Source organism: Eubalaena glacialis, chromosome 4, assembly GCF_028564815.1.
Source record: "Eubalaena glacialis isolate mEubGla1 chromosome 4, mEubGla1.1.hap2.+ XY, whole genome shotgun sequence".
NCBI lineage: Eukaryota > Metazoa > Chordata > Mammalia > Artiodactyla > Balaenidae > Eubalaena > Eubalaena glacialis.
In genome coordinates, this window is record NC_083719.1 from 69,181,394 (window position 1) to 69,198,544 (window position 17,151).

Sequence of the window (17,151 nt, forward strand, 5' to 3'; positions counted from 1 at the left end):
CATAATGCACAAGACATCACCCTCAACAAATAATAATCTGGTCCTTAATGTAAATAGTCTCCTGCTGAGAAAATCTGCAATAAGGCCTACTTTTATAGGACTGAGTGCAGTTTTGGCTTTAATTGAGAATATCTGAGCATCAAGGCTTAGGGTGCTCAGAGGTAATTAACAAATCAATCCTTTTAAAGTATATTGCTACAAGTAAATCATGGGTGATTGTTGTTCTATATCTTAATTGTGATGTTGCTTAATGAGTGTATACAGTTGTCAAACTCATTGAACAGGACACTCAAAATAGACGTTTTATTGCATGTAACATATGCCTCAATAAAGTGGATTTTTGAAACTAAATCATAGTCTACACTCAAAACATAGTATTTGCATTTAAATTCAAACTACTACACTATTCATTAATTGTTTTCAGCATTCATTCATTGAGTGTCTTTATATAGGATACTTAGGATGATACATAAGTGATCAGAAAAAAACAACAACAAAAAAAACCACTCTCTGCCCTCAGAGAGCTTACCTTATAGTAGTGCATCCGTTTTTTTTTAAATATTTCAGATCTACATATTCCAGTGGCCAAACTGTTGAGAAAAGACAGAAAGTTAATTAAAAAGTGGCACGTGGAGGGGGATCCCCCAAAGGGGGTTGTCACTGGCCCATTTGCTAATAGAACACTCTGAAGCAGCAAATATCTCAATTGACCCTTTGTATGGTCAGGCCACTCATGATGGCTGTTCTCTTGCTCTCTGTACATCCCCTACTCGACCAGTCCTTGCTTCACTCACATGACTATCCAATCCTCTTAACTGTAGGGCTTAATCAGTAAACTGCCTACATGCTTGTCCCCTGCCCCAGCTGCTGGTTTCCCTGGTAACTGATGAGCCTACCTGAAGTCAATTCCCCCTTATAAATGGTAGCCTCCTTCTCCCCCAGTATTGAGAGTAGTGAGATTGCTGTTGTGTCCTTCCTGCCATCTGCCTTCTGCGGTCTGCCGTGGGGTGTCATTCCAGGACATTTTGCTGCAAACTCAATAAGCTCCCCTATCCACTAAACTGTTGATATTTCTGTCTCTATCTCTGTGTGCTTACTTTGGTTCGGAGGTTGGGTAGTTACAAGGCTTGCAGGCCTGAGGGGTGCAGCCGAACACCCTTCTAACAACCCTGTAAAGTACGTAAGATTACTGTCCCCATTTGAAAGATGAGGAAAGGTCATGCAACTTGCCCAAAGCTAAACAGTTAAGGTAGATCTTGGATTTGAACCCATGTCATTCTGATTCCAGGTACAGTATATTGCTTGGAGTGTGCAACTCTGGGGAAATGTGCAGGAACAGGAAATTACAGAAGAATTATGAGGATTTGCAGCCACTGTAGCAAAGTGCCAAGATAATATATAACCACTGAATATTGAATTCTTGCAGAAGTATTCCATAAGATTCCAGCAAGAAACTAGAAGGTCTCTGTAGAGGAGATGCTATGTGTTCAACCAAACCATTTCCAATTTCCTCTCAGACACACAGAAATCTGTGTAGCATGTGATTGGTTTGGATAATAGAATATAGGCACAAATAGTGCATGCCACCTACTAACCTGACCCTTGTGTGAGCCTCTACCTTCTTCTTAGCATGGAGGCAGGCAGGGTCAATCCAGAGGATTGACTGGAGGCCCAAGAAGATGACAGCACTAGAATTACCAAGTGGAAGATTGCATGCTGAACATCTGATTCAGATTGTGACATAAGTGAGAAATAAATCTTTATTGTGTTAAGCCATTAAAATTCGGGGATCATTTGTTCCATTAGCTAGTTTTAATTACCTTACCTAGCCCAGGCTCCATAAAGCAAAGAGAAAAGTCAATAAAGTAAGTAACACTACAACAACTTTCTATGTGAGGAGAATTTATAATTTATTAGCTTATTTACATGCTAATATTGTTTCAGAAAACATTTGAGGTATAGAACAAAGACACATACTATATAACAAGATAAAATAAAATTGGGTAGAAAAGTGAAGCAAAGCTAAATAAAGAAGAGAAGGGCTTCCCTGGTGGCGCAGTGGTTGAGAATCTGCCTGCAATGCAGGGGACACGGGTTTGAGCCCTGGTCTGGGAAGATCCCACATGCCGCGGAGCAACTGGGCCTGTGAGCCACAACTACTGAGCCTGCGCGTCTGGAGCCTGTGCTCCGCAACAAGAGAGGCCGCGATAGTGAGAGGCCCGCGCACCGCGATGAAGAGTGGCCCCCACTTGCCACAACTAGAGAAAGCCCTCGCACAGAAACGAAGACCCAACACAGCCAAAAATATAAATTAATTAATTAATTAATTAATTAATTAAAAAAAAAAAAAGAAGAGAAGATGGAGCTAGGAGTAAAGTACACAAAATACATTCACAGTCTCCACTGAAGGTAGGTCACACATTTGGCTCTAAGCTTTCTAGGAATCAGTATAAGGAAGAAATCGCAATAAAGTTTGTTATTCACAGCACTCATAAGGCAAAAGCAAATCAGCTACTCAGGAGAAGCATGTTTATTTTAGACCAGAGAGAAATTTCTCCTATGGATCCTCATAAAAATGACACCATGAAATATATTGAAACACATCCTCAAAGAAAAAAAAAAAAATCCGCATAGTAAACCCAGCAAGAGTTTCATAAGTCTGTTGCTTATAATATCCCTTAGTACAAAGTGGTAAGGAGATGCTGAACACAATTCAGGGACAATGATACAGTTTTAAATGCTGTTAGTGAGGGTATAGCTTAATTGAGGGATGTGAAGAGAACTGGAAATTAAATCTAACCCACTTTGTGTAATTTTATAATTAGTTGAAATGTTTAAAAGAACTGTTTGGTGAATTCACTAATAATTTACTCAAAGTGCATAAATGTTATTCTCAAGAAAACCCATTTTTCTTAATTATAAGCCCAAACCGAAAAGCCAAATACAAAAGCTGTTATAGCATAAACAAACATCTTTCTGGACTGTAAAGAGGAACATTGTCTAGAGGAACAAAGTGCCTTTGATCAGATTCCTGCAATCTCACTTGAATCTGGTAGAAATATAGCAGCACTTTATATGCATTGATCAGCAAAAAAAGGGCCTAGTTATAAACCAAGACTTCCAGATAGTCCTTATTTGCACAATTCTTTACAAAACAACATAAGTAATGCAAGAAAGTTGGTTTACTTTCAAGTATCTCCTATGTTTCTCTTACTTCTAACAAAAAAGGATTTCTTTTTAGAATGATGCATTAAATTCATTTTCAGAATCCCCTTCCTCATTTAAATTATGTTTCCTTAAAATAAATGAATGAAACTATTTGATTATTTAGTATTCCAGTTATAGACACAAGCAGGAAATGCCATAGTGAATTTAAAGAAAACTAGTCAAAGCAATACCAAGTATCATTGCAAACTAAGTCAAGAAGGAGATGGAACATAAATATAAATACAATCATTGATTTTCAAATTGAGAAATGTTATTTTCTGTGCTCACCTTGTAAAAATGTACCTACCTATACTTGGCAATTCTCAATGACAAATAATTAAACTATAAATTAATCTTTAAAACGTGAATCATCCTTAAAGCTTCATTGAGATTAAGCAATAAAGTTGGAATAAAAAACATGAAAGGCTTTTAAGGAAAAAATGGTGTTCAAAAGTAATAAAGCAAGATGAAGAGTAAAATATACAGCTTGATCACAAAAGCATTTTTTTTTCTTTTTTGCAGAAATTTTTCTTCCAGTTGGTCATCACTAAATCATTTGGAAGGCTGGCAGCATATTTTCCAACCCTAACTGCCTCAGTGGAATCACATTTTCTCCTTTCCTAAAACCAGGTTTTTTTTCCCTCTACAAATGTAAATTTCAAAAAAAAAAAAAAAAAGTTAACACAGCATTCTGACTTTAATGCTACAGTAGCAGGAAATTCTAAAAACTTGAGACCAAAAGAAACTTTTTAACTTGAGTTTTTCAATGTAGGACAGAAACATATAATTTCTTCAGTAAACAATTTAAGTAAACTCTAACCTAGTTCCTAAAAATCTAATATAGTAGCTGTTGAGAGACATGACAAATATTGTACTTTAATTTTTAGATATATTGTTCTATATAATGTAATTTCAGTTTCCAAAGATTCATGTGGGTCTAAAAAGCACATTGCTTACTCTATGATATACATCCTATTCACTATTAAAATAACTGGATTTTATTTTTAAAGTACAACTTGGGAGTAAACCTCATGTCCCTAAAGATCTTTTCTGTTTTGTTCCAATCCATGAAATGTCTCATTTCTCTTAAAATTCATTTCATAGCAGAAGAGTATCATACTGAATCAAAAGGTTCTCGAGGGTGATTTGCATTTTCCTTGCCAGCCATTATGACTGAATTTAGATTGTTAGGCTATATGTATAAGAAACTGTGTGCATGATACGTGTTCCAGGTTTCTACCCCTTTAATAACAAACTACCCTAAAATTTAGCAGCTTAAAACAATTTATTATTTTCTCTTATAGTTTTGGAGGCTGGTGGGTTCAGCTGAGCAGTTCTTATTCCAGTTATTTACTATTGCATAACAAACTACCCCAAACTTAATGGCTTGAAAGAACAACCATTTAATTATGCCTCACAAATCTGTAGATCAGCATTTTGGGCAGGGCTAAACTTGGCAACTCTTCTCTACACAGCATTGACTGGGGTCCCTCAGTGATACTCAGCTGGCACCTGGACTGGACTGGAGAATCCAAGATAGCTTCACTCACATACCTGACACCTGAGCCGATCCCCCACTTTTTTTTGGTGCATTCTTGAGTACTCTTCAGGAGGCCTCTCCAGCAGAGTAGTCAAACTTCTTACATGAAGCTCAGGGTTGCAAGGGCAAATGTTCCAAAAGACAGGAAAGGAAGCTGCCAATATCGTAAGGCCTGGGCAGGATACTGACACAGCATCACTTACGGCAAATTCTCTTGGTCAAAATAGTCACACAGAGTCCATCCAGATTCAGGGAGAAAAGGCATAGACCCTATCTCTTGATGAAAAGAATTTGCCACTGTCTTTAATTGGTCACAGAGCCCATGAGGAGGCAGACAATTTCAAAGCCATACGCTAGAATCTCTCCTAGAGTTCCCTTTGGAGTTAGCTGAAAGCCAGATACACAGACGAGCATCAATTAATGTGAATTAGAAGTAACAATAAACCAAATATACAGGAGATATTACTTACATTAGACTGAAAAAGAGAATTCAGAAAACATTAACTATTAACTGTGAAAACATTTCCCAATTATAGTTAAATCATAATCCTTTTAATACATAAAGACACTGATGGGGACTTTTAAAAAAACTGAATATCATACATCCTCTATCAATTAGGAGGAGAACGCCAATTATGCATTACATGCATCTCTACTCAATTACAAGTTACTTGTAGAAATAAAACGTCTTCACTTTTGTTCATGTTTTTTGTTTTCTGTCGAGGTGAAACATGACTTTTCTCTTTCAAAAGCTAAAGAAAGATTAAAGCATACACTTTATAACCAGTTTTCAAAGCAAGACTTAAATCCTACTCGACTTTATTTACTGCTGCTGTATAAATGAGTCATCTGAAGCAATGTACACTCTGCCACAGATGAAAACTTAGGTTAGCAGGGCCTTTCACAATCTAACCTAATACTTGCCCAGCCTCATTTATGACCAGTTTCTTCCAATACCCACTAGTCAAAGACTACCAGGAATACATCTGTAAATGAAGAAGCTGGGTTTATTACTCACTGCAGTAAGGGAGACCGAATACCCAGAGAAACCCTGGGGATCTCAGTAAGGTGTTAGGACTTAACAGGCTTTGGGCTTCTTTCCGGTGACTTTTGCTATCTTACTAAATTCTACGTAGGAGGAAGGAAGATTAGCCTACGGTTAAGGTTGTAATTGATAAAGAAGCAGAAGTCATCGTATTGACTGGGTATGGTGATGTTTGGTCATTTTTGTGACTTGAACAATGTTCATGTTTTGTCTATGTTCATATATAATAGAGTGATCTTATTTCCTTGAGCCATCACTGACAAGAGAAACTTTGATGTGCATGTCCTCTTAAATTGTTTAGGTTCAGCAGGAGAACACCAATTCCTGGTCCAGGCTGGCTCCGGATCAGAGGCTGCTTTCTCTTCCACACTCCGAACATGCCATACTCATACTGGCCTTGAGTTTTCTCTTCCCTCTCTTCCTATTTCTGTTCTACTTAGTTCTCTATATCTCCAGGAATCCTTCCCTTCGCACTTCAACTCAGTTTTCTCTCTGAAATCCTTTGTACTGCATATTATTTGGTTACTCGTGTTTACGGTTCCTTTCCTTCTGGTGAGATCAGAGCATATACATCTCTCGCAGCGCTGGCAGAGTAGTACTGCAAATCACAGACACTTAGCATATAGTCACAAAAAAAGAAAAGGGAGAGGTTTATTTTCCTTTTCCATAAACTAGAACACACATGGTGAAACTGCTTCGCTAACTTCAGTAAAATCGTTCTAGAAACAGGCCCCAAGAACCCGGACAAGAACTCACGTTCGGAAGAAACACTGCTGGTAAGTATGTTCTGATCCTACCAGAACTGGGCGAGACTACATTTCCCACAATCTTTCAGGGCCGACAAGGCGCCACGATGTTCTGAACTACAATTCCCACAATCCTCGGGGGGGCGCCGCTTTGTCGCATGTTCCGAGAGCTCTGCCCCATTTCCCATCTTCCCTTTCGGTCCTTGCCCACAGGGGAACAAGGTCGTGAAGAAAGGAGTGCTAGGTGTGCTGCCGCCATTTCTTCCGCCTTCAGTTTCTGCGCCTTTCGCAGGGCTTCCAACAGCGCTATGTTGGGACAAAGCATCCGGAGGTTCACAACCTCTGTGGTCCGTAGGAGCCACTATGAGGAGGGTCCAGGGAAGGTTAGTATGGAAGGGGCCTGGCTCCGTTGGGTAGGGGGCACTTGGCTGCGACTGGCTGAACTCCAAGGCCGCCTATGGGCCGTGGAGAGAGAGGTGGGAAGCCGGGGTTTTTATCTGGGACGTCGACTAGCCTTCCAGTTCCTCCAGGGACCAGGGAGAAAGTTCAGGACCCTGGCTGCGCGCCGTAGTCGGGAAAAGGAATGAGTAGGTGAAGCCAGAGGCCTTACCTCACACTAGTACTCCCCCATTTCCCCCTCGCGCCCCACCCCGCCCTTCAACATATGGAGGGCCCTGAAACGCCTGGCTGCAGGTATTGCGGCTTAAAGCCCAGCTAGAGGTCACCGGACTCGAAGTGAAAGTCATTGAAACGTTGAGGATATGAGGGCCTGTGGTGTGGGGCTCGTCTCCAATTAGTTGACGAAATTAGGAGTATTAACCGTCCTTGATTGAAGTTGGTTTTAGCCTCAAGTATAAATAGTTTAAATCGGGTAGTTAGCAGTAACACCCTCCGAGGGTTACCTGAAGCCTAGTATTAATGGGCCGAGAAAGGGTGTAGAGGGATAGAGTTGATGAGTAAAGCCAGGTATTTTTTTACCTTCTAGTGTTTTGTGTGATGGAGGTCATAGGATTTGAAAGATAGTGTTTAAAAAAGTGTTATGGTATATGGCATATATATAACCTGATTGTGGAAAAATTAGCGTTTCCTGTATACTTATTTTTGATTTATAAAATCAGATGATTTGAAGTTCAGTTTCTGTTCTCTTTTTTTCCTCTTTTTTTCCCAACAGAATTTACCATTTTCAGTGGAAAACAAGTGGCGGTTACTAGCTATGATGACTTTGTACTTTGGGTCTGGATTTGCTGCACCTTTCTATATAGTAAGACACCAACTGCTTAAAAAATAATCCATGAGACAGGTAAATAATTAATGCATTTCTAATCTTCACAGAGGTTTCCCCTTTTTTCCTTTCTTCCCTTACCACGCCCCCCAAAATCACAAATACACTATTGTATGTTGTAATTCCTGAAGTTAAGTGTGGGTGTGGCATTGAGGGAGACAGGTTAAACCTATAAACAGATGTATATTTGCCTGAAAGCCAGTGTTTATTGAGTGCTGCTGTTTGTCAGGCAAACTTTACATTAATAAGCTCAGGTTGGCACCAGGCAAGACTGAGGTGGATGATGGTCACCTGATCTGAGACCAAAAAAAAAAAATGTTAAGTTGCCCAGTATTCCATAGCTAGTGATGGTGGACCAGGATTTTTACCCAGGCAGTCTCGTTCCAGAGCTCAGGTACTTGACCAGGTAGAGTTCTAGTAAACTGATTAATGCTAATCTATCTTGAGGGCAGTGTATGTTAGTATATACCTGAAGGAATCTTGTGTGCAGCAAGATTAGCAGATTCCCTGAGTGAGAAGAAAGGATTTATTTAGTTAAATTACAATCAGAATTTTCAGCAAAAGTAACACTAAAGGAAGCTCTGTGGGATGATTGGAATAAATTCCAAAATATACTTTGGAAAAGAAAGACTTTACTTGTCTTAGTTTAGAAGGGAAATGATTTATCCAAGCCATTACTTGGGAAGACTCTGGTGCATATGATGAAGAAAATCAGTATGAATAAAGTCATGATACTGTAAACGCTTTCTGATGTGCCAGTCATAAATTGAAGGACAGACAGTATATTAATGAAACTACATATTTCTGTTAAATGAATGGGTTCTTTAATATCGTTAATTTTTTATGTTTTTATTCACAGATACGAAGAGGTGCATTTTAAGATGTGCAGTCTCTTTGAAAAAAGGATCAAACTCTTGAACTCAGCATCCTAGATATGTTTGTAAATAAACTTACAGCATAAATCCTTAATGCCTCTTCTCTGAAATATGGAACATGATAATTGAGCATGTGCTTCTTTTTTTTTTTACATGCTCCAATTTGCCTCATCCACCAACCTAATACTGTTTGAATTAAGAGTCTCTTCCATAGTTTTCAACAGTGGAGACTTTGCTTTCTCCAACCAAATTATTCATAAGGGCCACTCACAGGTATGCTGGAAAGGGTCTGCAGACATGGACAGTACAAATTTACTGGTCCATCCAGAAGATGAGGTTGCTTGGCTGTTGAACTTGTCACTACATGACATATTGAGATGGAAGAGAACATATATAGATTCACACTGTTATCCTGGATGAATAGACTGTGTTAGATTAGGATTGTTTTTTTTTTTTTTAGCTGCATTGGGTCTTTGTTGCTGCACTCTGGCTTTCTCCAGTTGCAGTGAGTGCGGCCTACTCTTTGTTGCAGCACGCGGGCTTTACATTGCGGTGGCTTCTCTTGTTGCGGAGCATGGGCTCTAGGCGCGTGGGCTCAGTAGTTGTGGCTCGCAGGCTCTATAGCACAGGCTCAGTAGTTGTGGCACACGGGCTTAGTTGCTCCGTGGCATGTGGGATCTTCCCAGACCAAGGCTCGAACCTGTGTCCCATGCATTGGCAAGCAACTTCTTAACCACTGCGCCACCAGGGAAGTCCCTGTGCTTACTTTTTATTTCGGTAATATTGCATTATTAGTTTCTTAATGAAATATGTACGTGATTTAGCTTGTTTCTTGGTTTTAAATTCTGAATTTTAATTTTTGACTCCTGGGTCAGGAATTTGTCGGTAATTCATTATAAAAGAAATGCAAACTTTGTCCTATAATTTTTTTTTTAATTTAAAGGCAGAAAAAAGATACACTTTTAGTCTTTTTTTACTTTGAGGGAGTAAATTCGTTTTTCTCCATGAGTGATAATTAGTTGATCATCAGGAAAACCAGTAGTGTTAGCAGATTTAAGTTCAAGAGCTTCCTTTTTTTTCCTCTAGACCTGTACCCTAAAACTGAAATTTTTGCCATGGTAAATGTGCTACTGACCGATGTTAGTCTTGTTTAGACTGAATGAAAGAACTATTTGAGGGACTGCCCTAGTGGCACAGTGGTTAAGAATCCGCCTGCCAATGCAGGGGACGTGGGTTAGAGCCCTGGTCCAGGAAGATCCCACATGCCGCGGAGCAACTAAGCCATTGTGCCACAACTACTGAAACCCACATGCCTAGAGCTCGTACTGCGCAACAAGAGAAGCCACCGCAATGAGAAGCCCGCGTACCGCAACAAAGAGTAGCTCCCGCTCACCACAACTAGAGAAAGCCTGCGTGCGGCAACGAAGACCCAATGCAGCCATAAATAAATTAATAATTAATTTAAAAACAAAATACTGAAATGGAATGTAATAGCATGTGAGACAATATAGGAGATATTCCCATTTTATTCTAGAGCTTGACTAGTAGAAATGGGTTACGAGATGGCTCTGATTAGTAGCTGTATCAGTGAATCAAAATTATGAATAATGAAATGCTGCTTACCACTTAAAATATAATGACTTAGTTCCAAGGGCTTTATATTAGGGCAGGGGGAAAGTAATTAGCTACTGAATATTTTAATCCCAGTTTGGTCACTAGAATACCTATCTTTAGGCTCTTCAATAACTGCCTGGCAATTACTTAAATATGGATGCAATTTAGTCTAAATGACTTTGTCCAACTATTCTATGTATTTGTGTGTTGTTTTTTGATTATCCATTGATGAGTCAGATGTTCTGTGCTTGGAGAGTTTTTCTATATAACATTAACGATTTCTACCTTTTGGAACAGTAGAAACAAGAGTAGGAGTTTAGGGTTCATATAATGATTTTGAATTCTTGGTTCAAATCTTTGCTAAATTACAAATTTAGCCTTCAGGGTTTTCTTGGAGGAAATAGGAATAGAGCCTTCTTCCTATTTTGAAATTCATTGAGCTATATAAAAACATTTTAAGTCCTGGCAAGTCCTAAAAGAATAATTTTTCTTTCCCTGATTTAAAATATATCAAGAGCCGAAAGTAACTTAGTATTTTACAGCAGGGTCTAGGTAGAAAACGTCATTTATTAAATTTCTTTCTGAATTGAGTTAAAGTATTTGAGTGGTGTACACAAATGAGAGAAAAACCTCCCTTTCCCGGGATAGGAATGCGGTTTACCCCCATCCCCATAAAAGGCCTTCAACAGGCTGGCTCTTAGTATGTAAGTATATTGAGTGATAGAGGCCAGACAACTCTTTAGTTTTCGTATTGGGGTTCTCCAGAGAAACAACCAACAGCATGTGTCTATAGAGAGATTTATTTTAAGGAATTGGTTCTTGCAATTGTGGGGGTCTGTCAGGTCAACAATCTGTGGGGTAAACTGAAGGTTGTAGACCCAGGGAAGAGTTGATATTCCAGTTGGAAGCCATCTGCTAACAGAATTCCCTCTTGCGGAGAAGTCTGTCTTTTTCTTTTAATGCCTTCAACTAATTGGATGTGGCTCACCCACATTATGGAGAGTAGGTTTTACTGAAACTGTTTAAGTAGTAATCTCAGGAATTCCCTAACAGTCCAGTGGTTAGGACTTGGCAATTTCACTGCCATGGCCCAGGTTCAACTCCTGGTTGGGGAACTAAGATCCTGCAAGCCGTGCAGTGTGTCCAAAAAAAAAATGGTAATCTCATCCCAAAAAATATCTTAACAGAAATATCCAGAGTGATATTTGGCCAAATATCTGGACACCATGGCCCAGTCAACTTGATAATGTAAAATTAACCATCACAATTTCATATAAGCATGTGACTCCAGTTCAATTTTTTTTTAAGTGTTGGCTTGAGTTTTTAGAACCATCACAGAATATTGATTTTTTTTCAATTTTATGTATATATTTTCCCCCTGCACTGGTTTTTAAAAGTTCAAGCCAACACCTAAAACCACAAGATTCCCATAAAAATCCAGCAAGTGTACCTTATGCAGAGGCTTCCCTGACTCCAGAATACCTGATTAGGGATTTTGGTTGGGGGCTGAAACCCAGGAATCATTTTAAGGAAACCAGAATTATTACTTACGTAATTAAGCTTTGGCCACCCTAAATCAAAGTGTCCTACATTTTGCCAGAGAAGCAGTACAAAAGGGGTTAAGAATATGGACTCAGGACTAAGATTTGACTGGATTCAAAGCCAGGCTTGACCATGTTTCAGCTCAACTAGAGACTATCTCTGCCTCAGTTCCCTTGTGTATCAGAGTAACTATCTTAGGATATTGTGAAGATTAAAATAGAGTGCTTAACTCAAAAACAAGTGAGGTAGAGGAACTAAAATGGACATTGTATAAATTGTTCAAGTTAATCCCAAGGCCATTTGGCAGTTATAGATTGGTATTTTCAATTACTAAGTCTAGCTACAGTTCTAACCAGTTGTCCAGCAAATAACTTCAACCTTAACCATGTCCAAAAATGCCTGGAATCATGGTAGTAAATGCAAGCTGATCATGTAATAAACTGTCACCATCAGTAAAATTAAAACTCTTTAACATGGCATTTCGTCATTTCTCTATGGTTTCAGCCTCACCCTGGCCACAGCTCCAGTATTGTGAACTGCCTCCACATATTAACTTAGCTCAGGTGCCACCTTTTTCTGTAGTTTTCCCTTGCCAATTCCTCCCAAACATAATACACTTAAGTCTCCAACACCCTGTAAACAGCTTTATAGTTAACCTTGGCAAGTACTGTAATCACTGATTTCCCTTCCTATCTCCCATACCAACTTGTAATTTTTCTGAGACCAGGGCAGCTTTTACTTATTCATTTATACTACATGTATAATTTAAGTGATCAGTGAACATTTATTGAATGAATTACTGAATTGAAACCAAGAATAGCAAAGTTACCTAAAAGCAAACCCCAGACTTTCTAGTCTGTATACCAAAATGGTGTACGGGTCAGTGTTTTCTGAAGAAAAATGAATTTTTCCCAGGTAACTTTATTAGTTGAGTTCTCCAACCAAATAATAACAGTTGTTGCAGACTCAGTGAGATTAAGATTTTTCTGCCAAAGTAACTTAACTATGTCACTGACGACCCTGTTTAGTCTGTCTGATGTTCTTTGTAGATAACCTTCCTTGAAAGAAAATGTGTATTGATTTACATTCTGACAGTAGCTGTTGGTCCTGTTTGAGACCAACATTTTGAGAAGCACTGGCTTAAAGGGTTAGGGAATATGTTTTACATAACAAAAGATAGAGCTCAGAGAATTTAAGGGCATTCTATGGAAACTCGGCCTATTGTCTGTAAACGATTTCTTTGTCATGAGATGGCTGCTACAGTTCCAGGCATCCCATACAGACTTGACAATATCTAGCAAGAAAAAAATCTGTTCAAGTTATTTTTAAGAATGAAGAAAGATTTCCTAGAAGCCCACTAGCAAACTCCTTCACCGTTCATTGGACACAAGGGTTATAATATATCCATTTCTAAATACAACACTAGCAAGGGAAATGACAGTCACTGCAGTGATTACATTTGAGCAATTAACATTTTCTTCCAAGTCAATGTGAAAAAAGTGGAAACTGGAACAAACCAGCATTCTAATAGAAAGGGAGAAGAAAGTGGCTATGGGGTGTGTAAAAGACAATGCCTGCTGCAACTATTCTGTAAAGTATACTGAGAAGATGGACCCCAATGTCAAAATGTAATAAGCCTTTATTTTAGTGTAGCCAATAAATAAAGTCCATAGCATAGGTCTTTAGAGTATAATTTAAGCTGATTTTAGAAAAGAGGAGAAATAGTGTTAATTCTTTTTTTCTGTCTCTTTTCAATAGAAAATAATTTCTCTATAGTAAATAATGAAAGCTTTTACATGATTTATACTCCGTCACATCAAACAATTAAAAAATTTTCATCCATTACGAAATGATACTTTGTTCTCATAGCTGTTAAAATTTTGTAGACCAGAAGGAAGATAGCCATTTTCTTTGTATTACGTTAATACAGTGAAGATTTTTTTAGTATATAATTATAATTTACAGTTAATTTTGGAGAGACTTCTTGAACTCATATTTGAATATAGGTACAAGCTATCTGGGTCTTTCTCTAACCTGGTATCGTAGTCACTAGGGCTTTTCAAGAATATGCCAGTTCTATTTCTGTATGCATGGCAGGATTGAACTCTGTCTACTTTGCTTTGACAAATGAAAATATGAGAAGAATGATGTGTTGACACTTCATGGAAGCTTTAGAAGACAGTGTACAATTCACCAAGTTCCCTTACTCCTGCTGCTGGGGTATAGCCTTCATTAGCCTGGGTTCCTGAGGGACTAGTAGTACAGCCCTTTGTCAAATGTATAGAATGAGCAAGAAGCTTTCTCATTGTTTTCAGCCCCTGGGGTTTGAGGGTTGTGACTGCAGCAAAGCTTGGCCTACTCTCACTGAAATACTTGGGTACCCCATAAGACCTTGAAAAGGATTACTTCTCTATATCTCTGAATCTTTAATTGTAGAAATCTTTGTCAACTCGATCTTCTAAGGACTCTTCAAAATTTTAAATGAATTGTATCTACAATTACAAAGATGGGTACCACACAAAAGCATGACTTGGTAGTAAGGAAGGATCTCTTTTCAGCACTTCCCATGTGTGGACGAAGGGCCAGATTGATGGAGGTAAATAGCTTTCTACTTTCAAAGTGTTTTTTTAGAGCTGCAGTTTTGAGTAGCTACCTACTGTGCATTTACACCTTGTCTCATTTTGATGGATCCCAGTTACCCAATGGGCAGCTTTGTAAAAATTAGAAAAATGCGGGCCTTCTCCCAGGTGCGCACAGCTTCATGCCAGAGCACACTCACTCCCTTGTCCAGTCACCTTCATTGTGTATTGTACATTGGAAAACAGTACAACTCAATGTAGCATTCCTGTAGAAAGTCATCTCAAATTTAGGTTTGTCAGCTAAAATTCACCATCCCCTTCCAATTTTCAGAGATCTGACAAAAGGCAGATACTACAATAATTGATATTGAATAATTATTCAAGATTTTAATGGGCTCTATATCCTTTAGAATAAGCTTTGTCTTTTTTCTTTGCTGGATTCCAAAACTTACTACAGTGCCAGGTAAATATAAGGCTTTCAACAGTTATATTTAGATAGATGGAGGTAGGATGACTATCAATTGGGTTTAATAGCATTTCCTAGTATATGAGGAGCCAGTCTAGGAAATTCTCTTTTGATGCCTAGTAACAGGAAATGATCAGTTAAATATCTATATATTGATAAATTTATCAGACTTACATCTTTAATTTGTTCAAATTAATAATATCAACAAATATTGAATAATATCTTCATCTTTATGTTCTGAGAACTTTGCTCAGTGCAGTTGTATCTATAAACTATGTCGTGTGAAATCTCTTCATGCTCACTACCAAAAGCAATCACACTTTCCTCAGACGGGGTACATAAGTTGAACCATATGAAACTACCAATATTTCACATTTTGATCTACAGATGGCAATTTTTGATGGTTCAATGGTCATAGTTTCCCTTCTCAGCTACTGAACCATGCATAGAGGTCCTTTTCTTCATATACGTACCTATTTGTGAAGCTGTGGATTTTCCCACCATCAGAAATTGATTAAATAGCTTGTATACACTCTGTGTAGCAGAATTGAAACTGTTTTACCTGGGTATCATTATTACCAATTAAAGAAAAAGATAATTTGAAATTCTGAAATGCTGCCTTTTCCCTAATAGTCAAAGCTTTGGGGGACACTGCTCTCAATTACAGTACCAACAATACTTTTTGATGCACATAATAGGATGAGTTGACAGCAAGATTCTGGCTTGCAGTGTTTACCAGTATGGAAATTAATATGAATTACCTGGGGAAAAAAATTGTTGGAATTTTAGAAAGGAAATTCTAGATATCTCCAAGTTATCACAGAGAAAAAGGGAACTTCCTGCTGTAGACAATGTTTGTGTCCCCCTCAAAATTCGTATGTTGAAACCTGATCCCCAAAGTGACAGTATTTGCAGGTAGGGCATTTGGGATGTGATTAGATCATGATGCTGGAGTCCTCATGAATGGAATTGGTGCTCTTAAAAAAGAGACCCCTGTAAAAAATTAATAAAATCCAAAATTAAATAGAGTCGAGAGACCAGAAGGAGGAGCTCTCCCACCTTATGATAATAGCTGAGCCCAGCTGGAAGAAGAAAGACCTTTTTCTTTCCTGGCAAGGGCTCTTTGTTTACTATAGCCCTCCCAACTTCCTTTTCCTCTCTATAAAAGCACTCTTCTTTCCTTGCCTTGTGGAGACTTGCACGTGGCTCACCATGGTTGTAGACCTTGAATTGCAAGTCTTTGATGATCCTGAATAAACCCATATTTGCTGGAGAAATATCTGGCAGTCTATTTGTTTCAGGTCAGCACCCCTGAGAGTTCCCTAACCCCCTTCTGTCATTTGAGAACGCAGCAAGAAGACATATCTATAAGCCAGGAAGCAGGCCCTCACCAGACACCAAATCTGCCAGCACCTTGATCTTGGACTTCCCAGCCTCCAAAACTGTGAGAAATTTTTTGTTGCTTATAAGCCACACAATCTGTGATATTCTGTTACAGCAACTCAAACTAAGACACGTCCTAAGTATAAATTTCCCCGCATGCCCTCCAGAGAAATTTACTGATCAGTAGGAAATGGAAATTCACCCATAACCTATGCCTTTAATGTAACTAAGTGTGATACTGTGATTTATAATTTCTATTTATAAATATATACATGGTAATTCAAAGGACCAAAATATATTTGTCATGTATCTTTGGTCTTTATCCACAGTTCCTGGCTCATGCAATTTCCTGAGCCATAAGAGCAATGGGAGCATTTTTGTTATAAAATTTGCTCTCTTGTCCTCAGTTCCTGAAAATACCTCAGAGCCATGAAGGTCAAATGGGTGTCTTGTTATTCATAACAGCCCCTTTCCACCACAACTGGGTTTATGTTAATGAATGTGACTTTTGGAAAACACCTAAGGATGATGACTAGTTGCCAGGGGCAACCAACCTTGAATAGGATGTTGGAACTTTCAGTCCTACTCCCTGATTTCTGGGGAGGGGAGAGGGGGCTAGAGGGTGAGTCAATCACCAACGCTTGATGAGTTAATGAATCATGCCTGTGTAATGAATCCTCCATAAAAACCCCAAAAGGGGCACGGTTCAGAGAGCTTCCAGGCTGAGGAACCAGAGCTCTTCCACATGCCCCAATGCTGGGCTCCAAGATCCAGGAGGACAGAAGCTCCTTTGTTCTGGACTGAGCCCTAGGTACCTCTTCATCTGGCTGTTGATTGGTATCCTTTAATATCCTTTGTAATAAATCTGTAAT

The 17,151-nt window shown here is 38.7% G+C and overlaps 1 protein-coding gene and 1 non-coding gene across 2 annotated transcripts; both read left to right on the top strand.

Moving 5' to 3' along the window:
* Positions 1-6,732: 6,732 nt before the first annotated feature.
* Positions 6,733-8,789, top strand: LOC133089814 (cytochrome c oxidase subunit 7C, mitochondrial). The gene is made up of 3 exons (XM_061187980.1): positions 6,733-6,921; positions 7,710-7,838; positions 8,680-8,789. The coding sequence occupies exons 1-2, from the start codon at positions 6,847-6,849 to the stop codon at positions 7,824-7,826; spliced, it is 192 nt and encodes a 63-aa protein (XP_061043963.1). The 5' UTR covers positions 6,733-6,846; the 3' UTR covers positions 7,827-7,838; positions 8,680-8,789.
* On the top strand, positions 8,513-8,575 carry LOC133091611 (small nucleolar RNA Z39). The gene has a single exon (XR_009700945.1). It is a non-coding gene; the product is annotated as a small nucleolar RNA Z39 (small nucleolar RNA).
* Positions 8,790-17,151: the final 8,362 nt, after the last annotated feature.

Bases quoted from the DNA above. Each gene is read 5' to 3' on its own strand.
- LOC133089814 (XM_061187980.1), top strand. From the start codon at position 6,847: ATGTTGGGACAAAGCATCCGGAGGTTCACAACCTCTGTGGTCCGTAGG. The intron at 6,922-7,709 runs GTTAGTATGGAA...TTTTCCCAACAG, and splicing joins ATGAGGAGGGTCCAGGGAAG to AATTTACCATTTTCAGTGGA.